The following is an 18,830-nucleotide window of genomic DNA, read 5'->3' as shown; positions in this document are numbered from 1 at the left end:
TACTTTTAAAGAATGGCTTGTATTGTTGCTAGAGAGATAACTCAGCGGTTAAGGGCAATTTTTGCTCTTACAGAAGACCCAGGCTGGGTTCCCAGCACCTAAATGTTGTTCACAACCATCTGTAACTCTAATTCCAGGAGATTCAAGTACCTCTTCTGGCTTCTACAGGCACCAGGCATACACATAATACAAATAGATAAATGTAAACAATCTTACATGTAAAATTGTATGTTTTTATAACATTATCTTTGTCCATGTAGTACACTTGATACAGAGTCCAAATTGCCATTAGCTATTGGGTACTTTACCTGTAACGTCTGTTATATCTTGGCCCAAAATTTCACAAACCTTGCCTTTTCCCCAGCCCAACCTCATATTATTTATGCAAGCATTTCAGACTTGTTCCATGTGACATAGGAACAATTTCTATGCTTGAATTGTTGAAGTCTTTAAGAGTCCAAGTAGGATGGGTACCCTCAGGAGTTTCTACAGTCTTCAATAGCTATCAATTGAAATTCTCAACTTCTCTTTAAAAAATCTCTCCATACTACTAGCTTCCATCAAATGGAAGGTGATGATGTGTGCATGAAACTACTTACTGCTGCAAGAGAAATTAAATCCTATGAGAGTGTAAAGGTGGCTGTTTTCTTTGCCAAATCTTGGGACCCCAGATAATTATTTCAAAGATCCCAGCTCCCTTGAAACCATACTATTCATTTTTTTGATGATGTAAGCTTAAAAGTAGTACCCAAAGAAAGGCTTGTGTCATTTGTATGTTTTTGTCAACATTTCATGGTTGCTCAAGACAGAATAATTTAATTAATACTGGTGGTGTTTTTCCTACAGTTTGCCCATGATGGTGGCCTCCAAGCTTTTATCTGGTCAGAGCTGGCCTCAGAGGCAAAACGCATGTGATGGGAATGGTAAATACTAACATGTACAATTTGTCTAGGTAAGAGGTTCTAAGGTAAAGGATGGTATCAACTCAAACTTTAGTAAATCCAAGTCTAAAGCGCGTTTTTTTTTTTTGTTTTAGTTTTTGAAAGATCAACTGGACCAAGAAAAGAAATTGTGAAAATGTATGACTATGGAGAATAATCAAATGACCATGGGCTTTTAAACAGAGGGAAAAAAGAGGCTCAGAGTAGGTAAAACCTCAACTCCAGAGAAGGAAAAGAAAAGATTGGAATAGTTTCTCATATTCAGCATGCTAGGAGAATATCACCACAATTTCCATTAGGTCTTGAACATGCCTGTTTGGGCTACCACAATCTGGGGAGGCTAGAGTCCCTAACTAGAACTTAATGGCTCCATTTATAATCAACATCCATCTTCAGACATCCCAGTATTCCATTTTCACCTCCACACAAAAACTGTGCCCTCCTCTCCTCTCCCTCCATTTTTCAGAATGCATTTAAGAAGAAAATATGAAAGTTCCATAAAGTGCTTGTCATGCAGGCATGAGCAACAGTTAGAGCCCAGAACCTGCATAAAAATGTCAAGTATGGTAGTATATGTTCCTAATGCCAGTACTGGAAAAATGGAGACAGAAGGCTCCTTGGGACTCAATGGCCAACCTGCATCATCTACTTGGCAAGTTCCAGGTCAGTGAGAGACATTGTTTCAAAAAGCAAGGTAGTTCCTAAGGAACTACTCAAATTTGACCTCTGATATTTATACCCATTCCCACACATGTGCAGTTGTACACAACACAAACAGATAGACAGAGATAGAGAGAGAGAAAGAAATGAAAAGAAAGAAAGAAAGAAAGAAAGAAAGAAAGAAAGAAAGAAAGAAAGAAAGAGAAAATGTTGAAAGATTTTATTAACAAAATAGTCATAAGATGAAGGAAAATTCCTATAGAACACAGTCTATCTTGATATTTCAATAATGAAGAAATTCCTCAAACTGAAAACACAAGTGGGTAAGCTCGACATCCCATCCTAAGATTTGAAATTAGAAAGAAAAGACTGCATCAGATGACACCATTTTGTGACATTCGCAGATTGAACATTAGATTAAGAAGGAATCTCCTTATCCCCAAACGCCATGTTTGCCACAAGAAGGGGCCATGCCACCCACCTGCTTGGGATAGAAGCAAGGGAATGGTTCCAGATGCTTCTTTCAGGGTGCTTGTAGTGGGCAGTGAAGCTGAAAGCATATGTTATCACTACTGTGACTCATTGTTACACAGACTAATGCTCCCTGGCACTGTGATCCTCAGTTTTAAGAGCACTAATTCTAAATGTCATTGAAAAACGATAAACAGGAAGCAACTAACCTTTTTTCAAGTACATCTGCTTATAGAATAGTTGGGATTTAATTTCCTGCTGTGTTCTGAGTGGGGGATGTGGGGATGTGGTCTCCCGAGCACACTTCAGGCAGCACATTTGTTTAAGGACGAAGCCCCGCAGTCCTCTTCAAGCCTCAGTTCCTGTTCCTGGGAAATCTCAGCAGCTTCCTTGGGCTCATTCTTGGTCAGCCATTTTGGAAAACCCAATGTTACCTCAATGAGCTTTCATCTGCACATTGTCAAGAATTAAATGAGCTGGGTTACATGCAAGGAACCTGTTCCCACCCTAGACTTAATTATTCATGCTACTGAAATTTAGTAACCAGACCCCATGATAATTTCTCCAGGAGAAAAATAATTACAAGCATTAAGATTGGCCTATACAATGTCGTCCTCCTCCTCCTCCTCCTCCTCCTCCTCCTCCTCCTCTTCTTCTTCTTCATCTCTGACATCTGATGATAACTATTTTTACAAGCAAATCACATTTAATTCTGGAAAAAAATGTACAAAGGCATTATGGTTTCAAAAGAGAGATGGGAATGATTAATGGGATAGTTATCTAGGAGGCTTTTGGCCTTCAAGTTGCTTTATTTCCTTTGGTAGTGGTGATAAAAAAAATTATGAAAAAAAGGGAAGAGTTTGAGATGTAGCTCAGGTTTAGAGTCCAGGCTTAGCAAGTACCAAGCCTGGGATCCATGCTCAGTAGTACAAAAAGAGACAGGTAGGTGGGGGTGTGATTCAGTGGTAAAGCAGTTGCCTAGAATGCATAAGGTCCTGGATACTATCCTCTGTACTTTACTCTAGGAGACATAACATTATTAATGTAAAAGGCAGGTCATATGATCCCGAAAGGCAATGACTGACAGCATCCCTGAGTTGCATTAATTCCTGCACATACACAGAGGCCACAAGTAGAGACTCCACTTTTTCCATGGATAGTGATTGATTCCCTCTGACCCTCAGTGTCCTAACAGAACTAATGATAGAAGCTACCCGATTGGATTTTTCGGAAGGTCACAGAGCAGAGCTACTGTATATAAGATGCTTATCAGAACTCTGGGGACACAAGGAGACATAAGAACACTTATCATGAAGGTAGGAATAGCAGCAGCAGTAGCCGTGATACCAAGATGAGATGGTGGTAGTTAGAAATAATATCATCCATAGATTCTAGAAGTAGAAGGAAGTCATCTTAGCAACTAAGTTTATAATAGTAATACTCAAATGAAAATTAGCAGCAATTCTGATCTGATTCTTGTAAACATCAACACATCTAATGCCATATGATAAGCAATACAAAAATCGCTGCAATTACCAGTATTCACAATAACACAAATATGTTAAGCTCTCAACATCCTTGCACAGTCAATTAAAATACAATGTAAAACTGACCTGTTTTGTATGAGAAATTATGGATGCACAGGTACTGTGAAGAATGTGATGCCCTTCTATCTTCCTCTCAAGGAAGGTAACTGCATCTTGGCTCAGTTTAAGGAACAAAGAGGAATCTGAAGATTAAAGGCAAGGAAAGCCACAGAGGACCCATTGAAGTAAGGGTTATTTATGGTCTGTGTTGATTACCAATGAGAAAAAAATGCTACTCTGCAAAGAATGTAGAGGAACTTGCCCTGAAGAGAAAGAAATCAGCATATTACTCCAGCAATAGCAGCTTTCAAACTGCCCATTCATTTTTACCAAGAGGTAGATTACCTACTTCTTGAACATAAACATGGTGCCACAAAATGTACAAATTACAGCTTAAAGTGTGTGTGTGTGTGTGCGCGCGCATGTGCGCGCACACACACATGCACCTCTACATATAGATGCAGATATGCTACAGTTCACATATGAAGGAAACCAGTCCCAGGATTCAGTTCTCTCCTGCCACCTTATGCGATCCAGAGATGGAATATACATCATCAGACCTGCATGCCAGCACCTCTAACCATTGAGCCATCTTCCCAGTACATGAATCAGAAGTTCATTGCATCACATGGATACAACAGTGTGCCTACTCATAATGAACCACACTGTTCTGGTGCAGTGAGTTCAAGTGTGACACTTGTTTTATAAATTGAATTTCTTTCAGTGGGACTAATCTGTGAGAAATGGATTTGAGCACAGTGCATATTTCATGTTTGCTTATGCATGTGTTTTCCTGAGATGCAGTGTGGACTCAGAAAACTGCACGTTGCTGGATGCAGCTTCATAGGCACACACTAAAAGCACACATAATTATACCCGAATGCTCCTTCTCACATTACTGCTACCTTAGTTGAAGGCATGGGAGGAGCCATATCTCTTCCCATCTGGTATCACAGCTTCCCCTCCCACTTCAAATCTCTCTGCTTCCTCTTTCCACCCCACCACAGCAATTTAGAAGTTGCAGCTCTTCCCACCCCCATTTCCCCAAGCAAACTCCACATTTGAAGGGAACAGGACATGTGCATGATAGGTATTTACATATTTCTCAAACATTCTATGTATGTAGATGCATCACGAATCTTAAATGGTCTTATTAATAAAAACAAACCCAGAGCCAGGTATTGGGGTGAATGATCAGAGAAACATAACAAGCCACAGCCAACCTCGCCTCAACAATTCCTCAACTGATTTTGTTTCCTCAAACTGGAAGTATCTGTATCCTCATCAGAATGTATCTCAGCTGTACTACTGCTAAAAGCTAAAAGCTTAACAAACTTAGTCCTGGTCCTCACATCTTATATACCTATCTGCTTCCTGCCATCACTTCCTGGGATTAAAGGCATGTGTCCCCATGCCTGGCTGTTTCCAGTGTGACTTTGAACTCACAGAGATTCGGATGGATGTCTGCCCCTGGAATGCCAGATTAAAGGTGTGTGGACCACCATTTTCTGGTCTCTATGTTTGTTTATCTAGTGGCTGTTCTGTTCTCTGACCCCAGATAAGTTTATTAGGGTGCACAATATATTGGGGGACACAATATCACCACATGTAGACCTGTGTTAGCATTTATTGGCCTCTTGTCCTTCCTTCAAATATGTCATAACAAAATTTTTGGGGTACATTAAATATTATGTCCCTCCCCTATTGTCCCTGTAAATCCCGTGTTTTCTTAATCACACAGCATTGCTTATGTGGTATTCTAAGCCAAAGCAACTATATCTTTCTCTAAATCATCTCCAGCCTAAAAATGATAGAGTCTGCTGCCAAACTCCACTAAAAGAACATAGAGCTCAGAGTCATACTGTGATGGCCTACAGTAATGGTTGCAAGGAAATGAATAGTGTTCAAGGTGGAGACCTTCAATAGCTCTCAGAGGACAGAGGATTTAGAGCATAAACTTAGGCTACTCCAAATGCAAAGAAGGTACTTTCCCACTGAAGTGTTGTCATAGAATCAGTACTCCAGGTCTGATTCTCACTGGGACTCAGTCTCTCTGTATTTTACTAATAGGTGTTACTTAGAGTCCATTTAGGGGGGGAAAGCATCTTAGCCTATATTGAAAAATAAAAGAGGCTAGAGAGATGGAGCAATGGTAAAGATACTGGCTGTTCTTCCAGAGGACCCAGGTTTAATTCTCAGCACCCACACAGTGGCTCACAACTGCCTGTAGTTCTAGTTCCAGGGAATGCAACTCTCTCTGGCCTTCAGGAGCACAAAGCACACATGTAGCACACAGACAAATATGCAGGCAAAACATCCACACACATAAAATAAAAATAAATACATCTTAAAAACAAAGATCAAAACAATAGTTTGTGTAAACAAACCTACCAAAAGGCATGCTGGCCTCTGGCATTGTTAGAAGCAGAATTCTAATGCTATGGTGCCTCTTTTGGCCTACCCCTCACTAGATACTGGCACAAGGTCTCCTGGAACTGGCACCTAAAGCTGCAGGAAGCCTTGGACTGGCATTCCTATAAGGCTTGTCGCAATAGAAGAACAAAGCTGTTCTTTGTCAGCTAAAGTTCAAGCTTTCTGATCCAGTATTCTCATTAGGTCAGGCGAGGTCCCAAGCTTTCATGACAGCAGCCGCATCTCTATAAATAAATGGCATAGAAGAGAATTCCCTAAGGAAGAAAGATCATGTTAAAAGATGAGGAAAAAACTCCCAGAGAGAAACCATGGGCTGAGATTTATGGAGGTAATTGGAAAGAAATTAGCAGGATTAATAATATGAAAAAGTATGAAAGCAGAGAAAATCAGATTGTGTTCGACTCTACTAATATTTTTTGAAACTTCTAATTTTTTTTTTGACAGGGTCATATTATGAATCCCGGGCTGGCCTAGAACTCACTGTTTCAATCAGGCTGACCTCAAACCACAGAGATCCATGGGATTCTGTCTCCTGAGTATTGACTGGGATTAAAGGCTTATGCCATTACATTTGCTGAAATTTCTATTTTAATGTTGTTATGTCTACATGTATATATGCATGTACCCACATGGCCTGTATGTGTCTGCTGTGTAACAGTGGAAAACAAAAGTGTGTGTGTGTGTGTGTGTGTGTGTGTGTGTGTGTGTGTATTTTGGGGGGAGGAATAGACATATTTGGGGGGTATGCACATGTGTCTATATCAGTGGTTCTCAACCATTCTAATGCTGAGATGCTTTAATACAGTTTCTCATGTTGTGGTGACCCCCAACCATAAAATTATTTTCATTGCTACTTTATAACTATAATTTTGCTACTGTTGTGAATTATAATGTAAATATTTTGAAGACAAAAGTTTGTCAAAGGGAATGCAACATACAGGTCGAGAACCACTGTCCTATATGCATTCGAAGGCCAGAGGATTATCTCACGTGTCTTCCTCAGAAACATTGTCCTTTTTGTGTTTGTTGTTGTTGTTAAAGATTATTTATTTTTGTGTGTATGAATATTTTGTTTGACTGCATGCATGTGTACTATATGTGTGTGTGCAGTGCCAGAAGAAGCCAGAAGATAGTACTGGATCTTCAGGAAATGGAGTTACAAACAGTTGTGAGTAGCCATGTGGGTGCTGAGAACTGAACCCAGGTCCTCTACAAGAGCAACAAGTCCTCTTAGCCACTGAGCAATCTCTTGAGCCTTAGACCCATTCATTTTTGAGACTGTGTCTCTCAGTGTCCTAGACCTCACCAATTCCACCAGACTGGCTAGCCAGCATGCTCCAGGGCTCCTCCATCTGTGCCTCCCTGCCCTGGGATTGCAAACTAATGTCATGGTGCTAGGGATTGAACTCAGGTTCTCAGACTTATACAACAATCATTTTACAGACTAAACCTTCTCCACAGCTTCAAAAAATACTTGTTACCGTGATTTTTGACAAGAAAAAAAGAAATTAGAATAGTACAATCATTAAACATCAGATCCAAGTGTTACACCTCCTCATTCAGGGGAATAGCAAGTACATAGTTCAAATTCATCACCATGCTCTCATTTAATATATTTGTGGCTCCAAATGCAGTTGTGGCTCCAAATAGCAAAAATGGCATAACTGGAGCTTTTTTGTGAACTGTTGCACCATATCCAATTGATTAGAAATGCTTAGGAACAAAAAACACATGGGTGTGAATCCCTTTTCGATATGACATCCAAACAACAAAGCTGCCTGCGAATTTAATTGGTTTTATTATAAACACCAAGAAAATTATTTTAATTACTTAATTGTTTATGATGATCCTTAAAAACTTCCTTTCAGTTGTATGATTAATGCATGCTTGTTAGAGATAATTTGTTCATTACAGAAAAAGCGGGAAAGAAAAGACCTCTTCAGTTCTTGTAAACTCAAATGCGGCAGTACACAGGACACAGGCAATCACATTTGTCACTCTATGAAACTCCAACATTACGAGCTGTTCCCTATCAAAGGCAACCACTGTCATCAGGCAATGACTCAGGCTATAATTATCAGGTACCCATGGAACCATCCATTCCAGATATCAATTTAGCAAATCCTCTCTGCTCTCCAGAACCAGTGCTCTTGATTGCTTAACCAAAAGTCATTTCCTCTTTCCTCCCAGCGTCTCAATTTGGCAGAGACAGCCTCAAGTGGCCATGTGTGGGGCCAGTGGCATGATGGGGGTAAGGGAACCTGAAACTTGGTCTTACAATAAAAGTCCAGTCTTACAGAAGCCAATGCTTGTCAATGTGAGACTTCATTGCTATTTTGAATGGAACAACTCTTCACTGTAGAAGGATGTTTTGCTTGTGGCAAGATACCAAGAATCCCCAGTCTCCTTTTACCACTTGCTCATAGCCTCACCCCCATCCAACATATGAAGAACTGATAAAAATACCCATCGGCACTTATTAGTGCTCACCTAAGGGTTAGAATCAATAGGACCCTAAAACAAGCATTGGCACACTTTTTCTATAATCACCAGAAAGTCATTATTAAACTTCTGTAGACCCTATTATCCAAGTTACAACTGTGCAAATCACCCCTTTTCATGTAAAGCTCAGCAGTGAATGTGAATGTGAATGTGAATGTGAATGTGAATGTGAATGTGAATGTGAATGTGAATGTGAATGTGAATGAATGGACAAGACCATGGTCTAATGGGCTCAGTTTGTCAGAATCTACAAATCTTGACCAACCATGAAGGTTCTACTTGCCAGGTAGACTTAGGAAACATGTGGGATAGGATGTCAATTTTGAACAATGAAAAAATTGGAGGACTCTGCTGTGAGATGAGCAAGGAACAAACCCTGGTCACCATTGGTCTTTATGTGTGACAGTATGAGATCTGTTGAGGACTGAAGCTATTGTACACCCACAAGGGGAAACCACCATGAAGACATGGCACCTCAGTAGGCCAGCAAAAGCAGAGACCAGGAAGCCAGTTAAGTTATTTGGAAATGGCCCTTTCTCTGTATTTCTTATGGGCCACCATCCATTGTCCATCTTCCTCAGCTATTTTGTGATGTTTTCTTCTTGCTTTACAGTTTTGAGAATAAAATTTGGAGCCTTAAGCACTCTACTGCTGAGATACAACCCAGCGTGCATGGGTTTGTTTTTCTGTTCTGCTGACAATGTTCCAATGCATATACTTTCAACTTGACCACAGAAAAAGAAGGATAACATATGATAACGTATTCTACCAGAATATGAGTGTAGAGTTCAGATGAACATTTTTAGCTACCACCCAAATTCAAGTGTTTCATTTTCTTACTTTCCAAATTCATCTCTAGTGCCTCGGATGTAGCTCAATAGTAGATCCATATGCTCTATCTCCAGAACTAGGAAAGAGCTATGGGAGAAGATCATGTAGATCCCTGAATAAAATGGCAGTTACTGGAAAGCAGTATGTTGAATACTTCCTCAACTCCTCTTCCCTTTTTCTTCTGTTGTACTAGAACTCAGATTTTGATTGCTAGCATCTCTGGAGGGGTAATTCAGAAATGACCATCTCTTTGCTCTTGCATGACATTTTAAAGGCAAATTCTCAGTTTCTAGAAAGAAATGTGCTTCCAAGCTAACAAAGAAAGCCATGCAAGGGGAAATACTTACAAAGCCCCAGCTACTCCCTGCTCCCTGTCTATGAACTCAACCAGATAATGACATGATGCCTAGAGCTGATGTAACCACTATCCTCCCATGAGACCATCAAGCTTAAGGCTGAAGGAGCAGAAAGAGAAGTAGCCAGTATGCATGTTGACCTTTCTGGGTCAATGAACTGCAATTTAGGAATCACCTATGTCTAGCAATATACTGTTTAAGCCACTATTCATGTAGTATTTCCTTCTTTGCAGCTTAAAGCCCCCAAAATAAGAGAATAATGATTGTTTCACTGTAAAACACAGAAGCTATTCAAGTTAAACATGCACCGATAACTAGTGATGTCTCAAAATAAAACACCATCATTTTATTGGAGGGCTGCTGATGTTAAAACTCCATGAAGTACATACACATCAACTGGATAACCTAGTAGGGTGCAGCTGGTAATCCATGTGACACCCTTTTCTATATGCCCTCTTAAGCCAGCCTATTTTTCCAGCTTGTTTTCCCACATTAGCCTTGAAGGCATCCACTGAAAAAAAAATGACCAATTGTCAGGAGGAACAGTTTATCTGCACCTTGCTTATTTATTTATTTATTTATTTATTTATTTATTTATTTATTTATTTAGACATGCTGGGGTGGGGATGTAGTGTGTGGGTGTATTTACATTATCTGTGGGGAAGGAGAGCAAGCATGTAAAGAGAATATAAACATTGAAAATACAATTTCTGTTTGAGTTCTCCAAGATCTATTTGTGCAGAGAAATAATTTTTATGGTAGGAATATTTATATAGAAGAAACACCTGGTGCAGGGATGTAGCTCAGTGTAAAAGAGCTTGCCTAGCACCTGCAAGGCCCTAGATTCTATCCTCAGTACCAAAGGAAAAAATATACACACAGAGAGAAGCATCTGTACATACAGAGCAATATTATCTAAATCCCATTTATGCATTTTATCTCACACACATGCACATACACACACACATACACACACGAGAGAGAGAGAAAGAGAGAGAGAGAGAGAGAGAGAGAGAGAGAGAGAGAGAGAGAGAGATATTAGGGTCCAGCAAGTTTTCTAAATTATAGATTATAGGCTCTGGACCCTTCATGGTCTCTGCCAGTACTACTCATTTCTGCTGTTTTGCCACAGATAATATAGAAATGAATAAACATTACTGTGTCCTCCCCCCTAAAAAAACACTCATAGATACTGAAATTTGAATTTTATAAAATTTTCACTTGTCATGAAATATTATTACTATTTAATTTTCTGGAAACATTTTCAAATATTAAAACTATTCTTAGCTTAATACATACATACACAAGAGGTTGGATTAGGTCCACAGACAAGACTTGCCAATCCCAACCCCTTGATTTATGACACAGCAAAAGTGAAATGACTTCTAGATGATCATGAAAACTAGGAAATGTGTCAAAACTACTGCTCGGGTGATCATTTAAAAATGTTAATGTGTCAGGCTCTAGAGTGCACACCTGTAGCCCCAGCTCTCAGAAGGCAGAGACTGTAGGATGGAGTGTTTGAGGCCAGCCTAGGCTACATAGCAACTTTGTCTAAACAATCTAAGCTCAATGTTAAAGCACCTGCCTATCATGTACAAATCCTGGAGTCAATCTCCAGCACTGATCCTAAAATATTACCATGTATACCTATAACAGCTAGGCTGTTTAACACATCATCCTACTGTAGAGAAATGTAAGTTTACAGAGTTTTCACAACTCCATTAACACTGAAGGGAGACAATGGAAAGACTTAGGGAGGAAAGAAGGATCAGATGGTTTATTGTCTCCAATGTTTTTCATCAATTTGGTTAAATTGTTTTGTATTTTCCAGCCTGTCAATGTGATATCAATTAGAAAACCAAATTATGAATTAATGGCACTATAATTATGTTAGAGAATAAAAAAGAAGCATCCATCGACATATCCTCAGAATATATTTCTTCAAAAATTCACAAAGTTGTTCCCTTTGGTGAATGGGAAAAGCATCACATAAGACTTTCAATATTTCTGTCCAAAATTAATAAAATTTCATTTTAAAACCTTAATAAGTTATACATAATTAACAAATTATATATATGTATATATTGTTTTTATTGTACAGAATAACAACAATATCAAATGCATTCCCTATATTTTTGTTTATACTCCCATATTCCAAGTACTTAGATCATGTTTACAATAATCATATGATCCTGATCATCTAGCTTTACTTAATTTTCTAACATCATTAGAAATATTATCATTAAAATTTCATAGATTTGAAATTATATTATATTTTATGATATAGAGAAATCTGCCTGACCTGGAAGTCTATAATTGGAGCACTTGGGAGGAAAATCAGGAATTCTGACTTATCCTGGACTAAATAATGAGTTCAAGGCCAGGCATGGGAACATGACTATGTCCAAAACAAAGAAAGAAAACTAAGAAATTATATACTATACTTGCCTGGGTTAGTAATTTATATGTTATCCAAGGTTTATGTTTTCTATGCTGGACATTCCAGGGCTAAAGTCTAGGTTTCCCATGTAGCCAAGGCTATACAGTTTGCTGATGGGTTCAGCTTTTACTCAATCTTCTTAGTGGTTTTCATTTGTTTGCTTGTTTTTATTGTTGTTTTATCTAAGTAGATTTTTTTCTGCTTTTCCTATCCCTTCATCATTCCAATAAAACTTATAGTATTTTCTTATGTCTCTTCTCAGTATTTTAATGTAAACTTAAGTGTATTTACTGTTGTATACATTAATATCTTTCCTGAAGGAATGTATTTAAGAGATCATTTTCTATCACTACATAGAATGTTCCTTTACTGTTGCTTTTACAGCCATACAATGTCTCATGCTTTTTTTTATTTCTCGTATATGAAATTTATTGTTTTAAACATTTTTTTTTATTTTATGTGTATGTATGTGTGTGACTGCCTTAGTCTATGTGTACCACATTGTATGCAATGCCTATTGAAGCCAGAAGAGAGTAGTGAATCACCTGGATGTGTAGTTACAGACAATTGTGAGCCTATAAGTGGGTGTTAGGGACCAAACCCAGGTTGGCTGCAACAATAGTATCTGCTCTTCACTGTTGATCTGTCTCTCTAGTCCCATAAGAAATTTCTTGAAACTGTTTTTCTTGTGATAAAAGGATAGAATTTTTTAATGAAATGAAATCCCAAAGGAATAACACATAATTTTCCATGATACATATAAGGAAACAAAAGGTTGTCTGATTTGCTTGAAAAAAATCTACCAAAAGTACCTAGGACCACTATCTGGGTATCCATCACCACCAACTATTCCAAGTCTTATCATTAGAATAACTTGCATGACAAATACTGCTTGTCAACTGTAATATCTCTAAGCAACTAGAATGTCCACAATTTTAGCAACAACTTTAAATATCATTTTAATAGTATCTCAAACTACCTTCTGATTTTTATGGGTTTTGAAGTATTCAGTAAGCCATTATTGGTGTCATAAAAAAAATCTGTCTATGGCATCCAAAGAAGTTTCTGTAAAAAAAATTCATCACATTGTTATCCAAAGCAATACACTGAAAACAATCTAAATGTTAATGAAATAGAAAATAATTAAGTAAATGCTGCTTCATGTGGTTGTTAAAAGAGTGGTTAATGACATGAGAACATAATATTTTTTGAAAACTTAAGTATATTTTTGTGTTTATATAATCTATGTGAGACAAATAGAAAACAGAAGGCTAAATGATTATGTCAAAGCTATCTTTTCCTTTGGGTATTCTTTTTTGTATGTATATGGGTGTTTTGCCTGCATGTATGTCAGTACCACATGCCTATCTGGTGCCTGAATAGGCAGAAGAGGGCCTTGGATCCCCTGGAACTTGAGTCACAGACAGTTGTGAGCTACCAAGTTGGTATAGCAAATCAAACACAGGTCCCCTGGAAAAACAGCAATTGTTCTTAACTTCTGATTCATCTCTCCAGCCCCTCATCTGGTATTATAAAATTTGAAGTAAGATCTTTATTGTAAAAGTCTTGTTTTTACAATCAGAAAAAAGCGTTAAGAATATATTGTTAGTGTGCTCAATGCCTTGGGTTTATGTAGGTACTCCATTAACATCTTTAAAATCCAAGTTTATTGGTAAACATGTAACATACTCCTTGGATTCAAAATCAAATTTAAAAAAACATAAAAAGTAGCTTGGAATATGAAGCCAGTGGCCTCATGTCTCCTACTCCCTTACACAATACTCTGAGTACTACAGCTTCACAAAGCTAAATATTGTTAGTAATATTTTATATATCCTTCCAGACATTTGAATGCAGTCTTTTAAAGCTGATTCATACCTTATTGCTTTCACGTAGCAATAAATGTACCTGTAGCTCTTTCTACATCACAGCAAGCAGCAATGCTTTCTTATTTTCATAGCTATGTCATATTTCTTATTAGTGTTTAAGCAAGTTTTCATAATCCCATTTGTTCCAATTTGTTCATTTGGTGCAACATTTTAAAAGAGAAATAAGGAAACTAACTCTGAGTCAAACATAAGCAAAATAATGCCTGTTATCTGGAATAGCGAGTGCAGCACTTCATTTTCTGGTCCTTTACTTCATTCTCTTGCTATAGTATATACAAAATATTAAACAATATGCTTTGTAACATTATATTTCAGTACACAAACCTCTTATTATCAAATCTTCAAGTATTGTATAAGCATGATTTAAACTTTCACTTGGCAGTAAAGATAGCATGGTTTACAATAGAACTGTCAAGACTAGAAGGAAGGAAAAGAAAACAATAATGAGAATGACAGAGAAGGCCCAGATGTAGGGCTGGGTCTTGAGCTATAGATATAGACAGTGGTTCATTGCCAAGTGTTCAATGAGTATAATATACATGCAGTGGTGTTACACTCTACTCTGTTGAATGAATTCCCAAAGCAGGAATATCTGTGATAAGTAATATTTGACAGTATAGGAACACAGTAAGTCTTTACCCTAATTCATCCATAACCTACCAAATATTATGAACAAAGGAAGTTCCAAACAAAGGGGATTTACTCTCAAAGAGCTCATAAATGGAACACAACCTAAAATCGTACTCATTCATAATACCATTAACCTTGAACAACCACTGGCATCACGAAGCCACATCTATGGCATCATAGGAAAGGAACCATCTGTTCTCATGTTTCCAGCTTTGCCAGATGGTACTCCTCAAGATGAATATAGCTTCTGGGACCAACAGGTCAAACCAAGCCAAGAAGTTCTTCATATTAGAAGCAATAAACAAATGGGCAACAAGGTTGGCAATGGCTCAAGGGTAAACTTCTTGCAATGCAACCACAGTGTTTTAGTTACTTTTCTATTTATGTGAAGAAACACCAAGAATAAGCCAACTTATGAAAGAAAACATTCAATTGGAGGTTTATGGTTCAGAGGGTAAGTCTATAACCATCATGATGGGGAACATGGCAGCAGGCAGGCAGGCATAGTACTGGAGGAGTAGCTGAGAGCTAACATCCTTATCAGCAAGTAGGAGGCAGAGAGAGCTAAATGATAATGGTATGCACTTTTGAAACCTCAAAGCCTAACTCTAGTGACATACCTCTTCCTACAAGGTCGCACCTCCTATTCTTTCACAAATAGTTTATCAACTGGGGATCAAATATTTGAATATATGACCCTATGGGGGTCATTCTCATTCAAACCACAATACGTGGTGACCTGAGTTTGATGCCCAGAACCGATATAAATGTGAAAGGAGAGAATAAAATCCACAAAGCTGTCCTATGACCTCCATACACATGCAGTGACACACATATACCATACACATACAATAATAATAGATAAATAGTTTAAAAGAAACACATAATAAAAGCTTTCTTCTATTAAAATGGACATTTTGTTTTGTGACCCCTACCCGTGTTCCAATGACCAAAGAAAGTCACTGGACCAAACCCAATGCAATGGAGCAGGAAATATACCCCAACTCTAGTGAAAGGAACTGCAATGCCACATAGAAAGGCTTAAATTCAGGAGAGGTTTAAGAGGTTTAAGAGCCAACCATGATGGCCCATACCTTTAATCCCAGAACTCAGGAGACAGAGGTAGGTAGATCTCTGTGACTTTTAAGCCAGCATAATCTACATAGTAAGTTCTGGGCCAGGCAGGGCTACATCCTATGATCCTATCACAATGATAAAAAATTAGGAAAAAAATGCAACCTACCACATAGTGAGTAAGTGTTATGAAGAGGCTGGGATGTAGCTCATTCAGTTGGTAGAATGTTCGCCTAGAATGCATGAAATCCTGAGTTATATCTCTAGGTTGACAAAAGCTAGGTATAGTGACTCATGCCTGCAATTCTAGCACCCAGGCAGTCTAGGCAGGAAGAATAGAAATTCAAGGTCATCTTCTGCTATGAAGTGAGTTTGAGGCCAGTCTTGGATACATGAGACCCCCTTTCAAAAAAAAAAAATATTATGAAAAAGGAAGGGACCAGCATGTCTAGGAATGACAGGATATACAACTAAATGAAATTCCACAGCTTTCCACATAATTAGATGTGTCTAGAGCTCTGGATATTTGAAAATGCGTAGAAGGATGAAGGGCTTTAATACAGACCATAACCCTTCAAATCCTTCTACCCTGTCTTTTATACATCTCCCAATCTATCAACTATATAGAATCCTACATTGAGGATCAGGAAGCTTGTATCTTCCAGGTTCCCCCAAAGACTGTATGAGTAGAACTTCCAAACCCTGTCAGGACCACTTGCATAGTGTTAAGTGTCCAAGACTTGTAGAGAGGGTTGGCAATGCTGATTCAGGGAAGGTGCTGATGCTCCCTCTCCTTAGTCAAGCAGATTACACCACGCACATGGCTCTAGCCCTAAAGGGAACTGATACACTGGGTAGGGAAAGATCAAGGAAGGACAGTCAAATATCATATTTGTGGAAAGGGCAGGTAGATCTCATAAATATCGTGGGCCTTAAAAGTCTCATGGTCTCTGCCTCAACTTTGGGACACCCCCAAAAGTGGCCATAAATAATACAATCAGTGGGTACTGGGTCAGGCTGAGATTCAGTGAAACTCTGCTTATGAAAACGGATAGTTAATGTATAATAAGTAACAAAAAGTCATGGTAAACAAATTAAGTGGTCCTTTGTTTGTCAACTTGGGCCCAGTGCCAGAGATGAGGGCATTGCCCTGAGCCACAATTCATTTATACATGTGACTGGTTTGGAACAAACTGCTAGAAGCCACCCCCTACTAATCACTCCTGTACCAGGGTCAAGAGTGGTAGAGTGGACCATGCACGGCGTAACAGAAAAGCATTCAACTCAAGGAGCCCTTGTGAAACCAGCATAGCTAGACATGTGACCCAAGGTAGAACAGACAGAGACACTCAAAGTCAACTTGGCTGTGAGTTCCCATGAAGTGAACAACTGTGTCAACTAAATAGACTACTGTGTGCAGTCTTATATTTACTGGGCAAATTTCAACACTAATTTTGAGTGTATCTGTCAGATAATCATGTTTTATTTTCAACTAAGCAGAAGATGTCATAAAATTTAAGGACATACAAAAAATAACCCAAATAAAAACCACAACCCTGCAGTAAATGGTCATTATAGGGAGATTAATTTCCTTCTTCAAACCATTTTTCCTACAATAAACACCTAGAAAAATTAATTTTAATTCAATTATAACTTTGGTCACGGAGATGATATCAGCAAAGCTCAAGTTTCTTCTAGGCCCAAGTTGATGACATTTTACTCATTGATCATACTGAGGAAAAAAGTTAAAGTTTGCTTTCTGAGACCAAAGTCATTTATTTTATTTTATTTTAAAGATTTATTTACTTATTTATTTTTATATGTACAAGTGTTTTGCCTGAATGTATGTCTGTCTACATTCAACTTGTATGTATCACGACCCAGTTGACTTTGAGTGTCTCTGTCTGTTCTACCTTGGGTCACATGTCTAGCTATGCTGGTTTCACAAGGGCTCCTTGAGTTGAATGCTTTTCTGTTATGCCGTGCATGGTCCACTCTACCACTCTTGACCCTGGTACAGGAATGATTAGTAGGAAGTGGCTTCTAGGATTAGTTATATATACCATGTGCATGTCTGGTACCTGCAGAGGCCAGAAGAGGGTGTTAGATCCCCTAGTACTGGTTGTGAGCCACCATGTGGGTGCTGGGAATTGAACCCAGCCACTATTCTTAACTATTGAGCTATCTCTCCAGACCTCAGGCCATTTATTTTTAACACTTCAATATTTGCATTTGTTAACATTCAAGAAATACCAATTGTAGTCATTGTTTAGTTAAGCATATATGACCACTGATTTGCAACTTGAATTAGACTGAATTGTATACAACTTCATTCACTTCTTATTTAGTATAGAGTATTTGCCACATGCCAAATATGTAAACCCTACTTGAAAATGTCACAGTTCAGTCAGGAAATTCTTCTTTTCTCTTTGCTAGGAAAAAATTGGGAATGTTAACTTTGTTATCTAAAACCAAGGCTTAGATTTCTTCAAGATAACTCCCCGAGCCTAAGTGCATAATGACCCTAATTACTAAAGAAGTGAGCTGAACAAAGTGGTATAAAAAAGGTTTTTCACTCTAAGGCTCTCTGTGTGTGAAATTCTACAAAAGTGAAGTTCGGCTCAATTCCACGTTGATCCAGCTTACCTGGATTCCTCTGCCTACAACGAAATCTACTTATCTAGCATTTCCTTTGGAAACAGATTAATGAAGGCCACTTGCCATTAGGATCAGATGGCTCAAGTGTACTGTAAGGAAATCCTAGCATTCTCCCATTCACTCCATCACCTGGCACATGCTAGGGGAAGTTTTCCCAGAATTATTGCCACTCATTTTTCATCCAAGTTGAACTATAAGTTTAAAAGCCTCTGAAAGGCCATTGATACTCTGCAGAGCAATTCACCAGTCCAAAGAAAACAAGCAAGTTGAGTGACCAAAGAATCTGCATGATTAATGTTCCCAGGTACAACCTGTGGGAGAACTATGATCATTTGTGAGGGCCAAGTTCAAACAGC

At 38.3% G+C, this 18,830-nt stretch overlaps 1 protein-coding gene across 8 annotated transcripts in view; it reads right to left on the bottom strand.

The window, feature by feature from the left end:
* Positions 1-18,830, bottom strand: part of Frmpd4 (FERM and PDZ domain containing 4) — a 931,047-nt gene that overhangs the window by 614,949 nt on the left and 297,268 nt on the right. For 2 of the 8 annotated variants that reach the window (XM_052714478.1, XM_052714651.1), the window contains exon 2: positions 15,986-16,049. The exons of the other annotated variants lie outside the window; for them this stretch is intronic. Coding sequence is in view for 1 of the 2 variants with exons in the window: in XM_052714651.1 (XP_052570611.1) it covers positions 15,986-15,990 (5 nt within the window). In the remaining variant the exon portion in view is untranslated. The remainder of the gene's footprint in view (positions 1-15,985; positions 16,050-18,830) is intronic. 8 annotated transcript variants of the gene reach the window in all.

This window comes from Peromyscus californicus, unplaced genomic scaffold (assembly GCF_007827085.1).
Source record: "Peromyscus californicus insignis strain IS unplaced genomic scaffold, ASM782708v3 Scaffold_10__1_contigs__length_136768540, whole genome shotgun sequence".
Taxonomy (NCBI): domain Eukaryota; kingdom Metazoa; phylum Chordata; class Mammalia; order Rodentia; family Cricetidae; genus Peromyscus; species Peromyscus californicus.
This window is presented reverse-complemented; position numbering and strand designations above follow the sequence as displayed.